The following is a 17,923-nucleotide window of genomic DNA, read 5'->3' on the forward strand; positions in this document are numbered from 1 at the left end:
CGCCCCAGCATAGCACGAAGGTGACCCAGCCTGATGGTGCGTCTTTGATCCCAAGCCATGCGTCGCAAGAGGTCGGGCGAAGCGCTGGGCTCGGAGGTCCTTCGTGGGCCTGCGCCCTCGCAATAACCCCCCCTCCCCGCCCCTCCCTTATGGATCACGGGACAAAACAGATGTCGTTCCCACAGCCACACCGATGATCGGGAGCACTCAGGGGAAGGAAGGAATAAAAACAAGGGGTTTCTTGCTAGTACCAAGTGGTGGGGGTCGCACCCGTTGCTGATATCAGTGGGGGAAGCGGAGGAAGGTCCGGAGTACCTGCGCGGTCCTCGGTGTGGCAGAGTTGCATGGATATCACTGCAGCGCTTGGGATGGGCTGCGCACCACAATAGAAGCTGGAATGGGGCAATGGGGACCTCTCCTGGCTAACCGGATCGCCGATATCAGACATACACGTTCGGCTTGTCTTTGAGAGGGCTGCATGACAGGGCGCAGTCAGGAACATGCAGCCAAGACTTCAAGCTCGATGCATCAGAAACATTCCAGAATTTGTAAGTTGATATGAAACAATGCGGCCGAATTTCAATATCCAGCAGCCTTGCCAGTGGTGTGGCTTGCATGGCAGGAGGGTAGGACGAGCCTCGTCGCAGGCGAAAAAGGCCACGTCGCGTCGCTCTAGCTCGGCGGACGGAAGGAAAAAAAGAGGCGCTGGACGTGCTGCTCAGAAGAGAAGCTTTGTCCGCCCAGTCAGCCAGGTGCGAATCGGTAATTTACCCAACTCTTTCTTCAGCATCTTCAAGCAAGGGGAGCATATGGTGCTCACACAGGCCGGGATGGGAGCAACGCCGAAGTCGGATGGATGGAATCCGCAACCTAACCCATGCTAGTTGTTCCTCCAGCGCGTCACTGCGAAACAATACCAATTAGGCGAGAAAGGTACGAACTCCACGGCCGGTTGCCTTCTTTGAGATCGGTGCGGCTGAGGGATGTCGCGACACCCGGCAGAATCTTGGATCGTGTCCGAGAAAGAAACGCGGTGAGCCCCTTCGACACCAATTGCCACGTAATTGGTTCGCCCAGGCGCCTGAGGCTAACAATTTTCGGTGAGCGGAAGCGAAGACCGTCCGATTGCCCACACATCGCTTGGGATTCGCTGGTTGTTGATTCGTCAATGCCGGCAGCCGCTGCGGATGGAATATTCTGCAAGCAATCCTTGCTTTATCTGCGACCACCGATAACCGTATGAATCCGATCGTTTCGCCGGTTGCCGTTTTCGAGAGAGAGTGCGCCCGGACTGCGCCTCCAAAGCCCAAGAAACCACCAGTATTCGTGAGAGCTTGGAGGGGATCATGAATAACAAGGCTGCTGACGTTTGTCTGATGAAACCGCTGCGGAGCCCGCCGATGTCCATCGTCGTGGACATATGTAGCCGAGGGGCCCGGTTTCCATATCCGGCACCGAATTGCTATCTTAGCCTGCCCGCGCCCGGCACATTCACCGCGCTGGCCTGAGCCGCCGTTCTGATCTACAAGGCATACTCGAGGGCTCCACTGTGTACCTCGGCGGGTGGTGTTCGCATTTCGACTTGATGGTGTTCCCCCAAAAACGGTCTGATGTGTTGGCGTCAGTTGCATTCAGCTCGGCCCCGCGCTCCAATCCCGCAGTCGATGCAAAGCCTGGGGGCAAGCGCCAAAGCAATAAGACCCAAATAAATGACAAACCTGGCTGGAACAAGCGGGAAGAACAACACCGAGCCAGGTTTCTGGAGAAGGCAAACAGCACAAGTAAAGGCCAGGCAAACTTACCGGTAGCAACCCATTTGTTGAAATCCTCATGCAAGACAAAAAGCAGTGGCTTGGCAATTGGCTCGGGAGGCTGAATCCTCACGCGGATGTAAGTGGGATCCACCCAAAGGAACTTGATGGCTGCAAGTGGCGTGCATTCTTTTGTCATTCATGTTTATGAGGGGCGGTTGACCGCACACCCCTAACCCAGCCGACTCCCGGGCCCATTCCCCCGTTACCCATACAGAATACCGAAGCATACTCCCTTGTTACCTACCATGCTGCCTTGCCACCCGAGTTCCCACAGGCCCACTGCATTGAGCCGTGTGGTTTCATCGCAGCGGCAATTTAGACCTCGTCTTCAAGGAACTTATACGCGAACTTGAAGTCAGCCTTCCTCCGGTTCATCCTGCTCCACGTTAGTCATCATCGCACGATACGAGCTGCTTCCAGCCAGCCAGTCTTACCAGGTGCTCTCGTAGTCGAAGAAGCGATACGTCCCCTGCTCAAATTCCTCCGTGATGGATTTGGGCTCCTCGTGCCTCTGAAACCACGTTTGGTACTGCTTGTGAAACCTCCAGCTTTGGTCCTTCAACGCCCTCGCTGCGAGGTACTGCTGGTACGTGCCCTGCTTGTAGTAGAAGACGTAGAAAAGCGTATCCGGGTCGATCTTCGTGTACAGTCGGGGGTCGTCAAATATGGATAGCGGCTCCTGCGGATATCGGCTATGAGAATGGAACTTCACATCTGGCTGATAATTCCGTGGTGGCTCGGCGTCTAAGACCCCGGGCTTGTTCGCCTCCGATGCGGCCTGCATACGGTGCGTCGCGGGAGAATTCATAGACGCAGGACGCTTCTTTGTGACCTCAAATGACTCGACCAAGTCTTGCAAAGACGCAGGGAGATGGTAGATCGACTCCTCCTCTTCTTCGGCCTCTTCGATCGGTCTGATGCCATTGGCTGCACCATTTGTCTGCGCCGCTACACAACATCGGGTTAGTACCTTCATTGAATAACAAGCTTAGCAGTCCGACCAAACCTTTTGAGCCTTCTGCGGGAATGGTAGAGGATGCCTGCGCCACCGCCTTCCCCTTCGCCCCCACTTTGTGCGACTGAGTTGCTGTCGCTGACCCGCTCCCGGGTGCCGCCGCCATGCTAGACGCCTTTTCCAGTGATACCGGCTGTATCGATGCAACACTCGGAGAGTTGGCCGCACTCGCCCTCGCCTGTGCTTGTAATGGTGCGCCGCCGAGGCTGGGTGTTGCCGAGGGCGGTGGGGGTAACGGCGCAATTCCGACGTTGTTTGCAGCTGCTGCCGCAGCACTCGCATACTTCAAGCCCTCGCCCGCGAGCCTTGGCGGCGCTATCGCAGGCTTCATACCAGCATTGGTCGAGGATCCGTTGCTGAGGGTAGGCAGTGGTGTGCTGTGGTGAACCGTCGCGAGCGTTGGGAGTGGGGATTTGAGTTGCGTAGACGGCCGCCGAATGACTGTCGCGGCTACTGCATCGACCGCCGTTCGCTGCTTCCCTAAGGGCGCGCTTGGTTTGGTCTCGGCTTCCGTCATCACATCGTCCTGTATCGACTGGGTGTCTTGTGAGGGATACCCTATCGTTATCCTGGTTCATGCCGTATTGATCTTCCTCGTCTTCCAGGTTGAGGTCGTCGTACATGGTTTCGTCCTCCATGAAATCATCATTCATGCCGTCCGATACGTAGTACTTGATGTTCTCCCCGAGCTCATTGACCTGCTCGGTTTCGACGCCTCCATTCTCGAGCGAGCGCCTGATCAGTTCGAGTTTCCCCTGGTGCCATTTATGTCGTTCGATGATGCGCTCGATCTCGGCTATGCGCTCCGCCTTGGCGGCGTGGCCTTTCCCCTTTTTCATGGTCGCCTGTATTGATTCGCATTCTGCCTCGAGGGTCTCGATCTGCTGCTCCAGCTCGTCAACCATGTTGCCGAGGAACTCGCCCGCGTCCAGTTTGGCCTGCTCCCTAGGGTCCAGCTTGGCGGCGGCGGATAGCCCCTCCTTCGAGTACGCCTTGGTCTTCATGGCTTTCTCGACAGCCTTGAATCTTTCCATTTGCTATAGAAAACACAGGTAAGTCTGCTAGCTAGCCCAAGGCGGCACCGATTGGGATACAAACCGTCTCGATCAGCCGTCGCTGCTCCAGAAGCGGGGCTTTGTCTTTGATATCATTGCTGGCGGCCCATGTCTTGATCTGGTCGCGCAGTCTCTGGAGCTTTTTGATCTCGCGCTTGAGCTGATCTTCCAGCTTTTCTTTTTGCGCCTGGTTTGTCGACTGTTCGATCTTCTCGTAGATGCTTTCGAATTCAGTGACCCCTTCCGCCACCTTCTTGAAGCACTTGTCGACCTCTTGTTGTAGTTTTCGTGCCGCCATCTCGTCGCTGGGGTTCCGTGGCCCGGAGATTAATACGGAAGGTAGAATTCGTCGGATGGTATTCGCTTTCTGGCGCGGTCAGGAGCCCGGCGGCTGGCTGTCGCGATCGTGTGGAGGCAGGGTAACCTGCAGAGCAATGTCAGAGTTGGATAATCTCGATTTGGTCGAATTTAAAGGGCGCACTCGACGCACCCACGGAAACAAAGGACCTATTTAGTTCAGCGACAGCGAATAGGTCGAGTCGAAATAGGTGGGCGACTGTTGGGGCTGGCCTCGTTTGCGGTTTGGCGGTCGATTGTGCCAGTTGCTGAAACAGACCCTCTGCAGGTCGCAAATCCAGGAAGCTGATTAGGTAGGTCGGCCCAGCCGAACGCGGCTGGCGGTGGGCGCGTGATGTTAGCACAGTAGCCCCTTAGCGGCACTGTTAAATGGCCCGGATGGGGTATATATACATGCTTGCAAATTTTGAAAATATGAATCACCAGAAAGTAATTGCAATATTTACAATATCTTCTGACTTTACATTTGGTTTTACTACCATTAAGAGTGCTCAAGTTTGTGAAAGCAAAAATTGCACTTCACCTTCCTATCTAACATGTTTCCGAAGAACTCTCTATCTGCTTAGCACATGCCCGAAACGGAAGCAGCTGGAGCGTAAGGCATACGACCCACTTTTCCTTCATAGGGGAGATGGGATACCCAAATCTACTTCGACGTACCTACCGAGGTTCGAGATTTGACTGTTTACCTGGCGAACGCACCTTAGTTAAGGGAAATTTCTTTCAAGTTGGTTTCAAGCTCCAGATTCCCGGGGTACTGTGTCAGAACAAGGTGTATTCGAGCAAGTTGAGTACGTTTCTTCCAGTGCTATGGCTCCTTCAGCTCTCGGGGTTGTGGGTATTTTTTAGGAATTTTACTTACTGTTGGAGTCACTCGTCACATACCTCCCTACCTAGCTAGGCGTGCAGACAACTCTTTGCGTGAGCTCCTGATTTCATCCGCGACATTCTCTGCCAAGTACCCCTTCAACTAGCCGAGCTGTCAAACAGGACAAATGAAAGGTGCGTACCCTTGCCGCAGAGAGGCTTGGGTAATGGTTTTTCTGACACGATGTTCCCAGCTATACTTCAACGGGTTGTATCGGCCTCGGTCACGGTAGACCAGGAGGTCGTATCACGGATAGGAAAAGGCGTGCTTGTGCTCGCAGCTATGGCGCCCGGTGATACGGAGAGAGAGGCCGAATCATTAGCTGCCAAGGTGCTGAAGCTGAAGCTCTGGGACGACGAGTCTGGGGGCCGTGTAGGATCCAACTCGAAATTCACACCTTATCCTGAAACCGCTCTAATGAATTGAGAGTAGTGGAAGAAGAACGTTCAGGACATTGACGGCGAAGTTCTATGCGGTGAGGGTGTTCAGCTTCAAAGTAGGTTGCGAGGGGAAGCTCTAACCGGTACTGACAGTGTCTCAATTCACGCTTCTCGCGTCGACAAAGAAGGGCAACAAGCCAGATTTCCACGGCGCAATGGGTGGAGATGATGCTAAGAAGCTGTACGAGTACTTCTACAGCAAAGTACAAGCGGGGTATGCGGCTGAGAAGGTCAAGAACGGCGTGTTTCAGGCCATGATGCAGGTTGCTTTGGTCAACGATGGCCCGGTTAGCCCCCATTTTGTTTAAGCTCATGTTAATATGATTGCTAACTCCAAAGAGGTGACACTCGAGATATCGGCACAAACGAAACTGGCGAAGGATGGAAAAACGTCAACTGCCGAGCCATCAACTTGACGGCAAGTCGACCATAAACTCATAATTACTGAACACCCCCACGCTTGCTCAAGCAGGGCGCAAAGCGGGAGCTCGGCAATATGGATATCTAATTGCTACATACTTGAAGCACGAAGTATATATATAATGGAGCACATGTTCAGAGGCTCCTGCAAGGCTGCCCTCAAAGTCGTGGATGTTCATGGGCTGCGTGCCTCCGTGGGACAGGTATTTCCAGGCGTGGTGGGGTTGACCAAATGTTCGGACGCACTGATGGCCCAAGCCCATGCACACCGCTTGCCGGGTTAGGTAAGGTGTGTACCTCGTCACTTTTAAGCCCCACAGGCCCTTGGCGGCGCTGGCCTGGAATGCCCCTCATGCAAGTCGACCCCACCATATCGAAGGTTCACGAAACCTCCCTGCCTCAGAGTTGCATGTTTGGGGGTTTCGCAACTGCGACCAGCAAAAGAGGCCGTGGACTCTTTTCTGTTGGCCGCTTTTTCCATTCTTTGTGTTATCTATTTTGAGCACTTGAGAAAACAGAAACGGGCTTGCCATCGACCTGCAGCAAAGGCACGAACAACTAACCGAAAGCGTCAAACAAAGTACCTTCCGTAAGTGTTTCTGACACCTTCTTCTCGTTGACAAGCGTTTACTTCCACTCCTGCTGTTCCACCATTTCAGTTTATAGTCGCAAATTCTGACGTTGGGACCGCGTTGTAGTTGCAAGGCACCACCATCATTCAACCGTCGCCATGAGCACCGACGAGGCGAAGCAGGCTCGCAGCCGCGTCTTCTTCGATATCACCATTGGCGGGCAGTCCGCTGGTCGCGTGACGTTCGAGCTGTTCAATGACATTGTTCCCAAGACGGCTGAGAACTTCCGTGCTCTGTGCACTGGCGAGAAGGGCATCGGTAAGGCCGGCAAGCCCTTGCACTTCAAAGGCTCAGCCTTCCACCGCGTCATCAAACAGTTTATGATCCAGGGCGGTGATTTTACTGCTGGCAATGGCACCGGCGGCGAATCTATCTACGGTGCCAAATTCGCCGACGAGAACTTCGAGCTGAAGCACGACCGTCCTTTCCTTCTATCCATGGCTAATGCCGGCCCGGGTGAGTAGCATCGTGGTTCAGGACCTTCTTTACTGGGAAACCTTGGGATACTAACCGTCGCCGGGGTTCTCTTGTAGGAACCAATGGCTCCCAATTCTTCGTTACCACAGTTGCTACCCCCCATCTCGACAGCAAGCACGTCGTCTTCGGAGAAGTTCTCAGCGGCAAGTCCGTCGTGCGCCAAATTGAAAACCTCCGAACCCAGAGCGACAAACCCATCAAGGATGCGGTTATTGCCGACTGTGGCGAGCTGTCGCCGTCGGAAGCTGTTGCTGCCGACATTAAAGCCCCCGATGCCTACGGCGATGACTACGAGGATTTCCCCGAGGACCAAACGACCGGCGACGAACCCCTCTCTGCCTCCAAGATCGCCAAGATTGCGAGCGACTGCAAGGATTTCGGCAACAAGGCGTTTAAGGCAGGCGACTTCAGTGTTGCTCTTGACAAGTATCAGAAGGGCCTGCGATACTTGAACGAGGATCCCGACCTGGATAACGAACCCGCCGAGACGAAGGAGAAATTAGACGCACTGCGCATGAGCCTGAATAGCAATGCTGCGCTGATGAATATCAAGCTCTGTGCGTGGGACGAAACTATCCGGGCCGCGGAAAGTGGCCTTGCCGTCCCCAAGATCTCGGACAAGGACAAGGCCAAGTTACTCTATCGCCGCGGCGTCGCGCTCGTGCGGCTGAAGGATGAAGATGCCGCGCTCGAGAGTCTTGAGCAGGCGAAGAAGCTCAACCCTGAGGATGCGGCCATCAATGCCGAGTTGAACTCGGTGAAGAAAGCCGCTGCGGCTAGACTGGCTAAGGAGAAGGCTGCCTACTCCAAGTTCTTCAGCTAAAGGGTCACATGCATCCGGTGGATCTGCAATACTAGGGCCCAACAAGTAGACATAACCACCATGAACCACCATATCTTAGTAACCAAAACACAAGCCCAAAAATTATACCATCAAAACCTCATCAGCAACAAGACTGTTGACGTAGGACCAAAATACCGATGTGCCGAGGCTAGTGGCTTCCTAACAGCTCACGCGGTAGCAAGTGAATTCGCCGGCTTCAGACGCGTACGCAAGAGAAACAGAACTCTAAAAGACAAAGTAGTTGTCATAACACTATATAGGGTCCGAGGTTTGTAGGCCCTAGTCGATCAATCATATATATCCCAATAACATACATCACCATGAATATGTTAGCTTGAACCCTGCGCATGGGTTCGCGCCACCGTTTCGACCTGCCTCGGTTCCGGCAGCCCGACGGGACCCTTGTCATGCTCCCTCTCCTTATGTCTCTCCCTTTCTCTCTCTCGGTCCCTTTCCCTAATCCTCTCCCGGCCCTTGCTCTCTTTCGTGTTTTCTTGGTCCCCCTCTCGGTCCCGTTCGCCATCCCTATTCGTAACAACGGAGGCCGACGCCGTGGCATATCCCGCCACCAAGGGAGTCTCGGGCGGCGTAGTCCGCGTCTTGCGCATGAAGCCGCTAAGGAGCTTCCGCGGGTGGATGCCGCTGCGCAGGCTGCGCACCGTCCCGCCGGCGGCCTGAGCCGTCGACGCCTCGCTGTTGCTCCGTGGCGTCTGGCGCAGGGAACCGCCGGGGCCCAGCTCGCGGCTGCTGAAGCTGCCGTGTCGCGCGTCCCGGCTGATGCTGATGGTCCCGAAGGGGGGCGCGTCCATCTCGCTCCCCGACGAGCCGGGTGCGCGCTCCTCGCTCTCGGCCCAGGCAGCCCCGCCGCCGCCGCCGTAGGCGGACATGTTCAGCATGTCGCCGATGCTGATGCGGTCCATCACGTCGGACAGGGTGGCCTGGTCGTCTGCCGGCTGGCTGGCTGTGTCGGCGACACGAAGCGCCTCGATGCGGGTCAGGCAATTCTCGGCGCGCTGGTGGAGACCAATGCAGAGGGTGTGGAAGTTGAGTAGATCGCCGCTGTATAGCTGGGACTCGCTGGCCGAGGCCGGGTGGGCGTCTGCCCAGAGTTTGACAAGGGCGGCGAAGTAGCGGCCTTGGTCGATGAGATAAGGGAGGGAGGGGAAGCCCTCCCGCGCCATTGGCGAGAGGCGGCCTAGGATGGTAAGAGGCGTCGAGTATGATGGCGGCGGCGGGACCTTGGTGCGCTCTACCGGGATGGCGCACACGTCGTCGAGGAAGTCCTTGAAGGATTGCCTCTGAGAGGGGAGGAACCGGTTCATGGGCTCCATCCAGGTCTCTTTCTTGCCGATGCTTGACAGGTTGGCGAGCGCTTGCAAGGACTTGGCGATGAGTGTCAAGGTACGCTGGGCGCGGGGCTGGGGGTGATCGCGCAGTAAGCCGAATAGTTTCGGGTTCAAGATAGCAGGACAGAGGAAGCGGAGAAAGAGGAACCCCGAAACAGACGTATAAGTGACGGTGCGAAGGAAGTCGCCGTAGCGGTCCTCGGCAACCGCCCGAATGTACTTGAGGATATGCCTCAGCTCAGGAGGCAGGCGGGCGGCGGACGACACAATGCAATCCCAAATATCGGTGGTGAACTGAATAAGATGGTTCCAGTGTTGTTGAACATCCTCGCCGTGAGGCACCTTGCTCGGATCAACTTCGCAGGAGTAGTCGCTCTCGTTGATCTCTTGGATCCTGTCCGCAAGGGTGTCGATCAAATACTCCTTGCCTAGGCGGCGCATGTGGAATTCCAGGGCTTGTGTTAATAATGAGTTGCCCCTGAACAACAGATTGGCTTCGCCCTGGAGGGACTTGCCCAGGTCGCGCACGACCTGCTCTCTGTCGACGGCGGATTCGATTGAGTCATTGGACTTTAGGCGTCCACTGAATCTCCCCTTCTTTTTGGGTGTCTGGTTCCCGATCCCGTCGATTTCTTCCTCGACCATGTTCATGAGCCACTCATTGACGCTCCCTGAAACTTGAAAGATGTTGATAAAAATTTCCGCGAGTCGACGTAAACTCCCAGGCAACGCCTCGGTGATCTGGGCTATTAGCCCAGTACTGAAGCGATGCAAAAGCTCCGAGATGGGTTGATAGTTTCGTTGCAGGAGAACCACGAACTCGTCGTGGTGGACCTTGATGAGCATGGAGCCGATGGACTGTTGCCCGTCTTCGTAAATTTGGAGCCATTGTTCGTGGTCCTTCCCATAGTCGAGTTGATGTAGAGGTATCTCAACACAACCGCACAGCACCTCTGTCGTATTAGCTACCTTAGCAAGCCCCAATGTTGCCTGGATATGATGGCTGAGTCTTTCCATACTACCATCGGCCCGCTTCAGCAAGACCGACAAGTCAGGCAAAGAGGCCGGAAGGTCGGTAAACAGACAATCCTCGCGCCAAAAAGGGTTTTTGGTGTCCGTTTTGGTCGTTGTCCTTGCTCGCACCTCCCCGTCAAGGATGACTTCGGCTAGATAATTTCCAATGAGTTGGTCGGCTTCAACGCCTTTCCCGTGGCGGTCTCCATGGCGATCTCCGTGAGCTCCTTCCGCGATCACAGTCTTGCTGCGTAGTTTGGCTTCCGTAATCCTGATAGATATTGTCTTTTCTACCCTGAACGTTTCTCCCGCCGGTTCTTGCTGGAACTCTGTCACTTCACAAACGCGCCCTCCATTGGCAAGGTCCATGTTGTAGACGTCGGGGATCGTAAAGGCGCGTAACAGTACGAATCAGACCTCGAACAGCACTCTTGTCTCCAGGGCTATGTATACCGGCCTGAAAATAGAGAGCTGCGTCGATGTCGACGAGTAGCTGGGGAAAATGGCCAGGCAGTAATCCTCGTCCAAGACCGACTTGTTGAGTTGTTGGATGGCAGACCTCGCGAGTTGCGAGAGCTCAATCACGGAGAGAACCGTCACGTCGTTTTCCGTCATGATCTTAAGCTCTCCATTGTCGTGCAAAATGCAAGACACTCGCCTCCAGCACGTCTGCGAAGACCGCAAGTCACGGGTCGATGGCCGCCTGACAATGGCGCGCGGGGAGATGGCTGCTCCCTTGTCCCAGAGCATAACCTTGCCGACTTTGATGACGGCCGATTCCCGAAGGCCCGACGACGAGGCGCGGCGCTTCATCTCCATCCTCGCGGGTGCGCCGATGGCGGCGTTGCTAAGTCGCCCGGTTTGGGGTTTTGCGCCGGACGGTCGCAACTGCTGCCAACAAAGCAGGGCCGCCAGCCAAAGGTCAAGCTCATCAGCCACTAGTGGGCGCAGAAAGTGCGCCACGCCAAGCTGGACACTGGCAACTTCAAGGCATTGAATATCCCCGTCCGGATGCTCCACAGGAGCCACTCGGCAACCTCTGAGGTCAGATATGAGAGTGGCATGAAACGGACCGCTGTCGCCAGCATCAAACATCAAGCTACCTCTCTCCTCTTCGATATAGCACATGCCGGCGACCCACGGCCCGCCAACTTCCTTCTGGTATTCGATCTCGCCGCGCATCCTCCCACACAAATTCTTCATCAGAAGTAGGACCTTGTTGGCATCGGCCGTCGGGATTGGGAGAGGAAGGGAGTCAACAGAAGGCGGTAGGGATGATAGGGGCGAACTGGGCCGTGATGACGGCCGCTTGGTCAAACGACTCCTCGGGCCAGACGATTTCTTGTCCTTGGACGACGGCAGGGCTAGGGGCGGCTGCAAGTCGGCGTGTTTATACGACTCAAAGGGCGACTGGAAAGATGATAATTTCATGTCGTCGGTAACCGAGAGGGAGGCCGCTGACGAGAACGAACCTATCCTGTTGCGCACCTCGGGGGTCGGGGCGAGCTGCTGCCGAAATGCGCCATCCATAGTGTGGGTTCTTGGCCTGAAGGAGTTCGACCGGAGAGGGGGGCTCGTTGAAGCGCTGTCGAAAGAGCCAGGGAAGGCATCATGGAACACGACACCCTGACGTCTGGCGGGCAAACCGACACCAGCGGTGGGGATAGTCCTGGGGGAGGTCTGCGGCGACACAGAACCGAAACCGCGGGGCACCTGCGACGCATCACCCCCAGCCCCATCCAGCCCGTGGAACGCGGCCTCGATAGGCTCGGGGGTTACTGCCCTGACTGTTTGCCGAAAGCCCCCCGCAAAGCGGCGGCCGAAGGTCTCTCTATGTCCCGCGGCGATGGCACCTCGGAGAGTGAGGGAAGCACCGAGGTGCGTGTCGGGCGCTCGGGCAGGGGGGGGGCGATGGCGCCATGTGGACTACTCCCGAGAGAATATGACCTCCCTTCCATGACGACCGGGAGCGGGCTCGTCGGCCGCCGGTCTTGAGGCATGCACTAGATATATAAAGAGGCGAGGGCGCCGGCGTCGATAAGTAAGGCGGCGATGGCCCGTTGAGCGGATCGAGACCATAAGACGGCGCACATGTGCGTTGCGACCGCGAGCTCTTGTTCCTTGCCTCTTGACCTCGCCCCCGCTTGGTCACGGCCGTGATCCCACTCGAATGTCCAGTATTATACGCAGCCACCCCAGCGCAACCATAGCAACACGAACCGGGGCGACAAGTCGACTGTCAACGGACGGTTTGCGGATTGCAAATTTGTTGTAGGTTTTGGCGAGTTTTGTGACGGGCGAGATCCGATGATTGTATGATTTTGCAAATGTTACCGAACGTCGTGAGCAGTAGGGTTGCGGCGCGGGTCGTTGGTACGAATACTGGGGACCTGCATCGTCCAGCGGCTTCCCAGGGTCAGCGGATGACGGATGACGGGACGTTTTTTGCGTTTGTGAATCGCGACGATCCAAACCCGGGGATCGACGGGACGGGCAGACGGGCAACGCGGTCGCAAAACCGCAATTGGAAGACGACGAGAGCCAAAGCCGTGAGAGAACCGATGGGTTTGTCCACCAGGTTCACCAGCACCCGTGGACTGGACGGCCAGGTCTCCTCCTGCTGCAGCCCTCCACAGCAACCAACGGTCAGGTTCCGCAGGATGCAGCAGTTATTATTATTAATTAGCGAGGGTGCTGTTGCAGTGCTAACCCCAGCTCGGGTCTGGCACCGCGATGCACTGGGAAGCTGTTGGGTCCACCCGAGAGTGGCGTGGGCGCTCACTATCTTTCCGGTCGATCTTGGCTGTCTGCGGGTAGCAAACCCTTGGGAGCGGCCCCATGGAAGGCCAGGAAACCTGGGGAAGGATCGGGGCTCACTGTTTGGCTGCTTCCTTTCGTTACTTCGTACGAAGTACTGTCAAACATTACCTACCCACCCTGGTTTGGTCGAGCTACCTAGCACTGCATTTGCGCTGGATATCGGTACGGGCATGATTGTATTTGTGAACTTATGTATGTACTTCTTGCTTGCCAGTCAGTCCATACTTTTCCATACCCGTCCAAACATTTTAGGCAGGGACTGTTGGTGGAAGAACCCGCTCCGAGCATCAAGATCCATGTTAATAAAATAATAGCGTTGCGGGGTTGGAGAAAGCCCTTGTCGCTTGCAGTTTATCCATGTATAACCCCAACCCTCCGACTACCTGGCACAAGCCCTTCATTTAAGCCCAGCAACGTCCCCAGTCTCATGCTCTCTATTCGTAGATCTATAACTTCCTCTTATGGATGTGTATAAGTATACCTTGGGTTCGTAACGTCCAGTCCTACTTATCTCTCGCTGTGAACTCCCTATTAGAACCCTTCGCCCGCACAGAGTTCGCCCACCACCATACCACAAGGTTCCGCACCGGGCCTCCAGACCTCGTTCTTGGCCGACAACCCACTTCTCCGATGAACTCGCCGTCCTTGACTTCTCAGACCTCGTCCTCAAGCCACTTGTTAACCTCCTCGATGCCTCGGATCTACTTCTCGCGCTGCTCAGATGTCTCGTGGTCTGTCTGCGTGAGATAGCGGCCTAGCGTGATGTGCGCGCTCGGGACTACATAGCGTGAGCTGACTGGGACGCTTTTCCGAGGCCATGGTAAAGACATCTCTGCTGCAGATGGTGGTAGGTATAGTGATCGTCTCTGTCTCTTCTCTCATTGCTCTGGGCTGGACTGTGCCGGCAATGGGGGTCTCTAGAAGGGGGCGGCACGGTCGGCTGGGCGACACCATCTTCTTCGCCGGAGGCTGGCAGAAACGACAAGGCTCACGGCCGATAAGTCGTAGGAATATCATGGGGTTTCACAGCCGCGAGCGTCGTGTAAATGTAAGCCTGTTAGGACAGGAATCGCCGGGCGCATTGACGATACCAAATCTGCAATCCCTTGGGCCGTCCGCGAGTGGGCGATCTCGAGGGTCGTCAAGTGCATGCGGTGCGAAGGCATGAGCCAGAGATCTAGTCCCCGAGATGTTAGTTTCTCCCTAGTGCCGATGAAGTTCGGAAGATGGTGGAAGCCCTTACTCGGTGCCGCCTTTTGCAGAAGGGTCTGGACATGGCATGCCAGCTTCACAACATGGTTCGGGGGTCGCGCCCAGAAAACGAGACAGTGCCGGGGGTCCTGGAACCCGGGCTCTACGTCGGGCTTCTCCAGCCGCAAGAGGATGGGGTCAATGTTCAACTGCTTGAAGTCGAGAGACAGAAACTTCTCCCGCTGCTGCGCATTTCGTGTCGAACGGTGAGTAGCATAAAGCGACTGAATCTTAGCCTAGGTAGATAGTTTTTATCAGCATCGGAGCAAGCCAAAACATCAGCACCACTATACATTGCCAGAGTCCGGTCTCCTGCTGATGCTCTCAAGGTCGTTATTCGTAACAACGCGACCAAGAGTCCCGGTCACCACTGGTCTCGACATAGGGCAAGCTTGCCAAGCTTGGTGATAGCACCGAAAGACAACCCGGATGCTTTCTAGGGAAGGGGCTTATCCCAACGCCAATTTCCGTGTTCGTCCCCATTGAGCACGCTCTCTGCCTGCCCTCTCTACCACCGGCGCCATACCTCCCGCCCCGCGATTTCTTCTAGTCTCAGGGTCCATGGGGTGGTGTAACTTACCGGAGAGCCGCTGCAGGCGTTGATGAGGGCGTCGTACGGGTTGTCTCCCGGCTTGATATCGACCCCGGAAAGATCCTCGAACTTGTTCCCGGCGTCAGCCAGACTCAGCGCCATCTTGTCCCCGTGCTTCTTCAAGTAGATATATAAGTCAAACCGGCGGATGGCGGCAGAGAAGGCGTAACCGTTCCTTCCTGTGTATCTCTTCGGTTCTCGAATTCCGGATGTGCGGCTGAGGAGAGGAGTCCAGTCAACACAGCAAGGGGCTGGAGCCAACCAACCAGGCACAGCGGCATGCCCCCACGCCCGAGCGGAATCCACTCACAAAAAGGGGGGCTTCTTGGCAACCAAACTCGACATTGAACGACGCATACAGTGTACAAGTACGCCGGTAGGCACCTAGTCGCCCGTCGGTGTCTAGTAGGGCCACCCTCATGCTTCCCCCGATCGCCGCCGCCTAAAATATCGTCTTGGTTATCGTATCTCTTCGTTTGGCTTGTTGGTTGGTTTCCTCCTGACCTATGCTTCCATGTCATCCCCCGTATACATCTGAGACGATCGCGTGGTCGAGCCTTCGAGGAGCAGGGTTTGGTGGGAAGTTCGAGAGCTCGCGAGGGGCGCCGGTTGGCTTCCTTATCCGTCTTTGATTGACGTTCGCTATCTGTGAGGCTGGTATCTCAGCACGACAATGCCATCATCTATGCCCTTTGAATATTACCGCTCTAACAGTTCCTTGATTGTTAGTGGTCGTCAATGTTTGCCTTTCTCCTCTGACTCGAGACAAGTTTTCCTACAACAAACTAACAGCCGTCAGTCACACCAAATTCAAAGAATGATGGACTGGGGATGGGAAGACAACTGACATTGAATCTACCAGTTGAAAGGTTGCCGAGGGAGAACTAGGTAGTGATTCAGCATGGACCGCCCTATTCTGGCTGAATGGCATATGAGCACTATGTCGGGACCCGGTGTGCCCTTCCTTGCCCTTCTCTGCCAGGGAATAAACATGGACAAACACATCGTCGTCCGGCACGCTTTTCTCAGTGACAAGGACAATGCGGTGCTCACAACGCCACCCCAAACACAAGCTGTGGCCGCCTTGGAGTTTTCCTGGCTCGCCCTGGCAGCAGAGGCTCGACCAGGTAGCAAACCTTCTTGACCGACCCCTCGATGCAGAACGTTCCGGAAGAAGGGACCCGCTTAGTGACTGACTGTGAGTCTGAAAAACATGTCTCCCCCACCCTATTCTGCCTGGCCCTTTCGCTTTCGTTGCCTTTTCCTGCTGCCCACAAACCTGCTCCCATCTGTTCTTTTCTCCTTCAAAATTCCCTTCCTCAACCGACCCGGAGGCATCTCAGAGGCACACAACCCCAACAACTTGCATCACTTTAAGCCATCCCCGGTCCTACTTAGCATCCATCTTTCATTACCTACCTTGCTCTATTACGTAGTTAGGTAGTTTCTCTTCAGTCAATCCCACTTGCCTAGGGCCAAAGGCAGATCCTCTGTTTTTCGTCGGGTCGTGGGCGACTTTCCCCCATCGAGCCATCAGATCGAGTCATCAAGTCGAGTAAGAACACACTATCAATTCGCAAGTTAAGTACCTAGTAGCGACTTACTAACATTATCTAGACATGCCCCCTCAGAAGAGAAAGGCGCGTCGTGCCGCCACCAGAAAGCTCCCTGCGAGTCAAGGTAGGCGATGACGAAGAGCCTCCCTGCGCCCCCGACCAAAAGAACAAAGGCTTTCTCTACGTAGAAAGGCCACCGCCTCCACAGCTGGTCAAGATGCTAAGTCTACACCTGCCGGCGCGGCCTCCAGCGACAAGAAACCACTTGACGCCAGCTTGCCACCCATCTATGATGTCCGTGAAATGATGGAGGACATGGTCAAGCGATTTGGCCCCGTTGCCCTCCAGAAGTCTCAATTTAAGCTGAAGGTGGCCACCCTTTGTTCCGGTACAGAGGCGCCCATCTTTGCGCTAAATATGTTGCTTCAATACTTCAAGGCCATAAACCCCCATGGCGTATATGAAGTAGAGCATATCTTTAGCTGCGAGATCGAACCCTTCAAGCAAGGCTTTATTTACCGCAATATCCCTCCCGGCATTATCCTCTTTCGAGATGCTGGCGAGATGGCCACCGCGGCGCCAAACGGGGAAGCGTAAGTTAAATACCTACCTATTTTGAAAATAAGTCAAACGAGACTGGGAAGGGCTAACATAAACCAGGACTACCGCCAGCGGCGCTAAAGCCGCAATCCCAAAAGAACGATTGGACATCCTGTTCGCCGGTTGCTCTTGTGTCGACTATTCTACCCTGAACACAAGCAAGCCGTCTGGACGCGTGCCGTCTCTGGACCGCCATCTGAAGAAAGATCCGCAGAAGAAAAGGAATAACATCAAGGCTCCATGAGAAAACAGTGTGGGTAACCCCCCCAAATCGACAGAGGACTTCATCAAAGACCTAGGATCCCGGGTATGGAAGGAGCTTCGGGGTCTTCAGTCAGGCGGAGAGTCTGCTAGGACTTTCTTCGCCGACTATCAAGCTCATCACAGTCATTCGACCAAGGATGGTCATCCTGGAAAATGTCCTAAGCGCGCCATGGGAAATGTACGAAGACCAAATCTTCCCCAAAGATTGGCTACGTGGCCGGCAAAGAGACGGTGGACAGCAAATCCTTCTACTTGCCCCAGACCCGCCAGCGCACCTATCTGGTTGCCATTGACGCCACAGGCATTGGTGAGAATACAGCCAGGGATATTGTCAAGATGTGGGGTGAACTGCTTCAGAAGTGCGAAAGGCGGGCTTCGGCTCCCATCACGGCCTTCCCTTCTTCCCTAATGATGACCCGGCTACCATACAAGCCAGGGCTGACATGGAAGGCAAGTCGTTGCAGAACTCCGACTGGTCTCTCTCCTCGCTCCGCCATTCCGATGCCCGCCAGACCAAGAACATCTGAAAGGGACGACAACCCCTTTAGCAACAAGGCT

The 17,923-nt window shown here is 55.3% G+C and overlaps 6 protein-coding genes across 6 annotated transcripts in view; 3 read left to right on the plus strand and 3 right to left on the minus strand.

Annotated features, from left to right (window-relative positions):
• Positions 1–1,491: 1,491 nt before the first annotated feature.
• CHGG_08695 (uncharacterized protein) lies at positions 1,492–4,182 on the minus strand (the record flags this gene model as incomplete). Its single annotated transcript, XM_001226621.1, has 6 exons — positions 1,492–1,607; positions 1,803–1,922; positions 2,059–2,093; positions 2,249–2,762; positions 2,960–3,866; positions 3,928–4,182. The coding sequence occupies 6 exons, from the start codon at positions 4,180–4,182 to the stop codon at positions 1,492–1,494; spliced, it is 1,947 nt and encodes a 648-aa protein (XP_001226622.1).
• Positions 4,183–5,391: 1,209 nt separating this feature from the next.
• On the plus strand, positions 5,392–5,894 carry CHGG_08696 (uncharacterized protein; the record flags this gene model as incomplete). The annotated part of the gene is made up of 4 exons (XM_001226622.1): positions 5,392–5,481; positions 5,542–5,584; positions 5,643–5,836; positions 5,889–5,894. 4 exons carry the CDS (start codon positions 5,392–5,394, stop codon positions 5,892–5,894), a joined length of 333 nt encoding a protein of 110 aa, XP_001226623.1.
• Positions 5,895–6,699: 805 nt separating this feature from the next.
• On the plus strand, positions 6,700–7,901 carry CHGG_08697 (uncharacterized protein; the record flags this gene model as incomplete). Its single annotated transcript, XM_001226623.1, has 2 exons — positions 6,700–7,057; positions 7,135–7,901. The coding sequence occupies 2 exons, from the start codon at positions 6,700–6,702 to the stop codon at positions 7,899–7,901; spliced, it is 1,125 nt and encodes a 374-aa protein (XP_001226624.1).
• A 350-nt stretch (positions 7,902–8,251) lies between these two features.
• Positions 8,252–12,203, minus strand: CHGG_08698 (uncharacterized protein; the record flags this gene model as incomplete). The annotated part of the gene is made up of 3 exons (XM_001226624.1): positions 8,252–10,198; positions 10,700–12,065; positions 12,157–12,203. 3 exons carry the CDS (start codon positions 12,201–12,203, stop codon positions 8,252–8,254), a joined length of 3,360 nt encoding a protein of 1,119 aa, XP_001226625.1.
• Positions 12,204–14,115: 1,912 nt separating this feature from the next.
• On the minus strand, positions 14,116–15,047 carry CHGG_08699 (uncharacterized protein; the record flags this gene model as incomplete). Its single annotated transcript, XM_001226625.1, has 2 exons — positions 14,116–14,589; positions 14,934–15,047. 2 exons carry the CDS (start codon positions 15,045–15,047, stop codon positions 14,116–14,118), a joined length of 588 nt encoding a protein of 195 aa, XP_001226626.1.
• Positions 15,048–16,807: 1,760 nt separating this feature from the next.
• The window catches only part of CHGG_08700 (uncharacterized protein), a gene marked incomplete at both ends in the record, with an annotated part of 7,070 nt that continues 5,954 nt past the window's right edge, over positions 16,808–17,923 (plus strand). The window contains 2 exons of the mRNA XM_001226626.1: positions 16,808–17,094; positions 17,354–17,543. Coding sequence (XP_001226627.1) covers positions 16,808–17,094; positions 17,354–17,543 — 477 coding nt within the window. The remainder of the gene's footprint in view (positions 17,095–17,353; positions 17,544–17,923) is intronic.

Source organism: Chaetomium globosum, genomic scaffold (genome assembly GCF_000143365.1).
Source record: "Chaetomium globosum CBS 148.51 scaffold_6 genomic scaffold, whole genome shotgun sequence".
NCBI classification, from domain to species: Eukaryota; Fungi; Ascomycota; class Sordariomycetes; order Sordariales; family Chaetomiaceae; genus Chaetomium; species Chaetomium globosum.